The sequence below is a fragment of the Ursus maritimus genome, unplaced genomic scaffold (assembly GCF_017311325.1).
Source record: "Ursus maritimus isolate PB19 unplaced genomic scaffold, ASM1731132v1 scaffold_281, whole genome shotgun sequence".
NCBI classification, from domain to species: Eukaryota; Metazoa; Chordata; class Mammalia; order Carnivora; family Ursidae; genus Ursus; species Ursus maritimus.
Window position 1 is genome coordinate 14,916 of NW_024425353.1, and position 6,104 is coordinate 21,019.

Below are 6,104 nucleotides of genomic sequence, written 5' to 3' on the forward strand. Positions count from 1 at the left end.
AAATGTACTTGTGGGACTTCATCAAGATAAAAAGCTTCTGCACAGCCAAGGAAATAGTCAAAAAAACTAAGAGGCATCCCACGGAATGGGAGAATATATTTTCAAATGATACTACAGATAAAAGACTGGTATCCAAGATCTACAAAGAACTTTTTTTTTTTGAAGAATATTTAACTTTTCTTTAAAAAAAAATCTTAACCATGAAAGAAAGAAAATAAGAGTATAGATTATTTTAACAGGAAAACAGTCATTTCCATCTCTATATTTTATATGTATATATATATATATATATATATATATATACACACCTAGCACAGTGTGTCTATTCTATCGTCCGCAGGGAGGGGCTGGCATGGGGTGAGCGACCGATGCTGCCATGGCCCCTGGCGATGGTCCTGGGTTAATGCGGGGACTCCAGCATTCACACCCCCTGCCCCACCTCCTGGGCCTGGTTTTTAGGGCCCTACCGGATACACTGGTTTTTCTCTAGGGTGAGGGTGGGGAAGGTGGACAGAGGTGGGGTCAGGAACTCCCAGAAGAGGACAAGTCCTAGGAGCGGGGAGAAGCTCTCTGCTCGGGCCACAGAGACTGGGCTCTCAAGCCACGTGGGCTGGGACACCCTCCTGCTCACGGGGACCCGGGTGCTCAGGTTTGGCTCCACCCTCGGGCCCTGACCCCGGAGCTGGCCTGTTAACTAGGAGATGCAAGCTGTCCCTCTGGGCCTGCCTCCGGCCCCGAGGAACAGAAACAAAACAGGTCAAAGTTATTTACAAAGCAAGACGCACGTACAGCACATACCTATTTATAGGAAACCGAAGTGACTCCGAGGAGAGAAGCGGGGTGCCCACCTCAGCCCCGAGGTCCTGCGAAGAGGGGAGGGAGGAAGAAAGTGCATTTACACAAAGACTCCTCCTTTCACCTGCGTGTCTGGGGGGGGCTTTCAGATGCAGTCAGCATGCTCACTTGGGGGGCAGCTGGAGGAGAGGGAGACTACTGACACTTGACTGGGACCTGAGCAGACCAAGCGACATGCGGGGCACCCCCGGGGGTCTCAGCTAGACCCGTTCTCCACGGCCTCCACCGCGGGAAGGAGGTCTGGGCTCCCACTGCCCTGTGCCCCTTCCTCAGGCCGGTCCCCAGAGCATGAGTGGGCGGTTACAGTCCTGGGGAAGAGGCCGCGGGCGCCACGCTGTCTTCCGGGGGGGCGTCGGAGCCGTTCTCCGAGCATGGCCCTGGCTGGTGGCCATCCCTTGAGTCGCAGGCCAGGGCTTCCCTGGCCGGAGGTGACAGGGAGCTGTCCATCTAGCCACCTCTGTGTGGAAACCGCCCATGGGTGTGGTGCCGCCCAACGCCTCTCCCGCGAGGGACCTGAGCAGCTCTCTGTGGGCCAGCTCCATGTCCTTGAGCCTGTTGAGCTTGACTGTGAGCTGCTCGATGGTGCGGAAGATGCTGCCCACGTCCCTGAGGACCAGGCTGGGCGGGGAGTGGCGAGGGCGCCTGTGACCTCCACTGGGTCCCCGAAGCCGCCAGGCAGGGAGGCTCTCGGGCTGGGAGGTCTCGGTGCTGGAGTCCGGGGTCCAGCCGGCATGCTGACATAGAAGCAGTTCCCTTTTCTCACGACTTTGTAACTTCCTGCCGCCTCGGTGCTTAAAGCCTCTTCTTCTGGGTTCCTGTCCAGCTCGGGAGACTCCCAGATTCCGGAATTCCTGGCCTGTGGGGGCACTGCTCCAGAGAACAGAGAGCCATGTCCTCCTGCTCTGGCCCTTCACCCCCAGGGGGCCGTGCCCTGGGGCGCCAGGTGCTGCTCCTGAGAGAAGGCGCAGGCGTCAGGCCGTCGTCGGGCTCCCTGGCGGGCTGCACTTTGGGGCGGCGACCGGGCAGCAGGCCACACAGAATCAGGAGCCGCAGGCTCTCCACGTCTTCCAGGGCTGAGTCGGCGAGCCCTTCCATGAACAGAGGACCGGGGATGGGCAGGAGGATGGGGTCTCTTGTCTGGCCTCCCCTGTTCTCTCCATCCAGGGATGCGGAGAGGTGAGGCAGGGCACCCAGCTCCCCTTCGATGCTGCCTTCCTGCTCGGGATCATCTAGGAGGCCCGTGTGCTTCCCCTCAACCCTCTGCTGGAGCCCAGTGCCTGCTCCGGGCAGCTCCCCAGGCTCTGGTTCACTGTGGAACACTTCTGAGCCGTCCAGCTGGACCCTGCTGGGGGTGGGGCTCTGCTGCGCTGGCTCCCGGGCGCCCAGGGGCGGGGGATGGGCGAGCACTGGGGCAGCTCCAGGGCGCCGGGTGGCGTTCCAAATGGCCTCGTCCAAGAGCTCCATCCACGTGTTCTTGTCTGACGACGTCAGTATCACCAGCTCGTAGATCTGGGGGGGGGCCCAGCTCCGAGGTGCAGATGATGAAGAAGGCTCATTTGTCTGTGGCCACGGAGCGGATGAGCACGGCGTTGAGCTTAAGGACAGGGCTGAAGGTCTGCTTGCTGTCTGCGGAGCCTGCGGCGGTCTTGCTGTGACACTTGAGCAGCAGCTTCTCGTCTTGCTTCTGCAGCAGCACCAGGAGATCCTCCAGCAGCAGCACGTGCAGGTCCAAGCTCTTATCCTTGCTGATCCTCCAGGTCAGGGGCCCCTCGTGGACCATCCTTCTGGCTGTAAGATCCAGGCTCTTGAACTCTGCTGCCAGGGGGTTGCTGGCCCTCTCCAGGGACGTGGTGTCCAGGCGTTTCTGGCAGCCCTCCAGTCGGTGCCGGTTCTCCGTCTTCTTCACCGCCTCGTTCACATACTTAAGGATTTCCCGGCAGAGCTTCTCGTGCTCGGCGGTGCCACCCTCCGTGTGCTTGAGGATGCTCTCCAGCAGCAGTGGGTACTTGGTGAGCCGTTGCATCTCGGACACAATGAGGTCCCTGAACTGCAGCCGCGGCACTGGGGGTGACTCTCGGCCTCCTGCATGAAGAGCTGGAAGCGGCTCTCCTTGCGCTGCTTGGTCTTGATAAGCCCCAGGGCGATGGACTGATAGGAGCAGAACTGGGCAGCCACCTGCTGGAGCTCCTCCCAGCCAGGGCCGTCAAACCGACCCAGCATGAGGTCACCGATGTCTCTGATAATGGGGCCCTCTTCTCGGAGCTTCCTCATGGCCTCGCACCAGGAATTACGGATCTCGATGAGCTCGGGCAGGTTGGGGAAGAGCCGGGCCAGCTCCTCCTGGGGCATCAGGTTCTCCTTCTTCATCCACTGGTAGAAGATCAGGTCCAGGACCCGGAACATGCGCAGATGGGAGGCTTCTGTCACAAACAGCTCATTGATGACCTCCTGCCGGTCAATCTCCCTCTGGCTTAGACCCGCCACCACGTCCTTGCCCACCGTGTGCTGCCAGTTCTGGGCGTCCGGTTCTGGCTCCAAGTCCAAGAGCTGGCCCAAATCGTCCTCTAGGAGGTGGGGGAGGAGGGCGTCTGTGCAGAACCCCAGGCTGGGGGACTCGATGCTCCTGTGTCCCATTTTGGGGGTAAAGGGAGGGGTTGGGTTCTCCAGAGACCTTGTGGAGAGGCTGGAGGCAGAGGACGAGGCTGACTGGTGGAGGTGGGCAGCCTCCGCGGCCGCATCCATGTCCACATCACTGCGAGAGCAGGGCATGTTCTCCACCTTCCGGGACCACTTCAGCTCCTCCCAGCCCTTCAGGCTCTCAGAGCAGCCCAGGCGGATCTCTGAGCATGAGATGTCGCTCTCCAGCAGGTCCTCGGGGAAGCTTCCTGTGGAGAGCCACTGCGTCCTAGGCTCCGGGGCATCATATGGCTGGGTGTTCTCAAAGTGCTGAATGATGTTCCTCACGTTGCCTGGTTTGACTTCCACAGGGGACAAGGGAATATGAAATGTGCTCTGCGAAGAGCTTTTGGGCTTCCCGATGTACTTGAGGATAGGGTTTCGCCTCTTGTCCTCCAAGGCATCCTTGTCTTTTTTGGAATTGCTGCTCTTCTTGGTCTTTGGGAAGAAGGGCAGCCACTTGTCCTTGTCAGGAGCTGCCTGGGCCTTTTCAGCTGTGCCGGAAGGCCATGCCTCTCGGAGACGGAGCCCAGCATAGCCCATATAGGTATTGAGAGCGAAATCCATGGGGGCACTCCTGTCCTCCTCGTACTTGGACAGAATGCCTGCCAGGGCGGCTAGCTGCTTCTCGGCCACTTGGCGTTCTCGGACAGGGTCCCCATCCAGGTCCAGCAGGTCATTCTCACCGTACAGACTACCCAGCCCCAGGGTGTGCTTTGTTCTGTAGTCCTGGATCTGCCCCTGGATCTCGGGCATGGCTGCCTCCTGCACTTCCCAGAGCGTGGTGCGGACGTCCTCACTGCCGCGCAGACGCAAGTCAATTTCAGCCTGTAACACCTCCGGGACTTTCACTCTCAGCGGCGCATTTTTCTCTAAGAAAATATTCCAGATGTCTTTTCCTAAGCTTCAGGAATCCTTGGGGTTTGTCTGCTGGTACACTTCTGCACACAGGTAAAAAAGCAGCGGACTGGGGTCGGCCTGAGAGAAGATGTACCGCAGGAAAACGCCCAGGTGAGCGGGCCGTGCCTTCAGCTTCTCAAGGTCCTGGAAGATAATGTCGCCCTCGTTGTTGAAATAACCCGGGTCATAATCTTCCTCTGGGCCAATAATTAAAGGCTTCGGGCTCTGGTCTGCGCCCTGCTCGCTGGTGCCGGGCCCTGGTGCGTCCGAGCCCTGCCGCCGGTGGTGCTGGGCCAGCCTGGCCATGATCACAGGTGAGGTTCGGGGACTGTCCAGCCCAGGGTCTGACAGTGCCAAGTTCCAATTCATCAGTGCCTCACTGAGGGAGGGGAAGTGCTCCGTCCCAGCGTCCAAGCCGCTGTCCCCCTCCTGGCAGTCCAGAGAGAGCTGGCCTTCTGATGCTCTCTGGCTGGTGTCACCATATAGGGGGGGTATGTCCACGAAGCCACCCGTCTCCTGCTGGATCTTCAGCTGGAGCTGAGTGACATGCCTCCGGGCACCTTCGATCTGCTCCTCCAGCAGGCTGGCAGGATTCCGGCTGTATACCTCACAGATACACTGTAACTCCTTTTCCTTCTGCCTCAGCATATTGTGAAGGATCTGGGTAGCATGTTTTTGGAATTCGGGATCCTGCAGTGGTTTGGCCCCCCCCTCCCCGTGATGCGCTGTGGGGGGCGGGGGGGGCAGAGGTGAGGGCGGAGGCAGCGGTGGGACCACAGGGCAACTCGGGGGGCTCCAGCGGGGGCAGGGTCCTGCTGCAGCCCAGAGACACTGATGGACGAGGAGGAAGAGCCCAGGAGGGTCAGTGCGACATAGGCGCCAGATTTGATAAGCTTTACCACCTCCAGGTGTGAGCTGTTGGTCACCATGGTGCCGTTGACTTTGATGATCCAGTCGCCCTCTTTGACACCAGCTCTCATGGCTGCCCCTCCAGGCCGCACAGCCTGCACCAGAACGATACGGTCCCCGCTGACCGTGAAGCCGAAGCCATGCTGGTCCTTCTGGATGATGACACAGCGGTGAACAAGACCTGCTGTCTCAGAGGTGTCGGAGTGTTGGCGGAGGTGGAAAGGGGACCTGTGCTCAGGCACCGGATCTCCCAAAGACAGGCCACTTAACCTGTCTATGCTCTGGGGTAACCTCACAGTCATGGTTTCTCAGTGTCTCCGCAGAACAAGGATCCTGCAGTTTTGATGTCTTGATCAGGGCTGAGTCGGCTGCAATTTTTAAGAAAGGTGGGAGGAGGGCCTCCCAACCTCACGGTCGGATGGGTCGGATGCTTGGATGCTCTCTGCTGGCTCTCAGGACGCTGGGAACTGAAGCTCCGCTCTACTTGTACCAGGGAGCATGGTGTCCGTTCTCAGCCCCTGGCCCCTCCCTTGTCGGAGAAAAAAAACGAAAGAAAAAGAGGAAAAACTATGACCTTAGAAACCAAAAACCCAACCACAAATCTCTTCAAGGTTAGCGCTTTGGGCTAAGACATGAATCACAGAAAGAATGTGCCTTCAAAATATCAGTCTTCACTGCAAGATGAAGCCCATGCTCCAGACGCCGGTCCCACAGCTGTCCTCCCGCAGGCGGGCGCCCGGTGGCCGGCAGGGCCGTGCCGGGTC

At 59.0% G+C, this 6,104-nt stretch overlaps 1 protein-coding gene across 1 annotated transcript; it reads right to left on the minus strand.

Annotated features, from left to right (window-relative positions):
- Positions 1 to 1,155: 1,155 nt before the first annotated feature.
- LOC103680778 (rho guanine nucleotide exchange factor 11-like) lies at positions 1,156 to 5,907 on the minus strand. Its single transcript, XM_040643413.1, is given in 7 exon segments — positions 1,156 to 1,295; positions 1,298 to 1,576; positions 1,579 to 1,725; positions 1,728 to 2,373; positions 2,375 to 2,913; positions 2,916 to 5,210; positions 5,213 to 5,907. Coding segments are annotated over 7 exon segments (4,476 nt in total). The 5' UTR covers positions 5,643 to 5,907.
- Between the last annotated feature and the right edge of the window lie 197 nt (positions 5,908 to 6,104).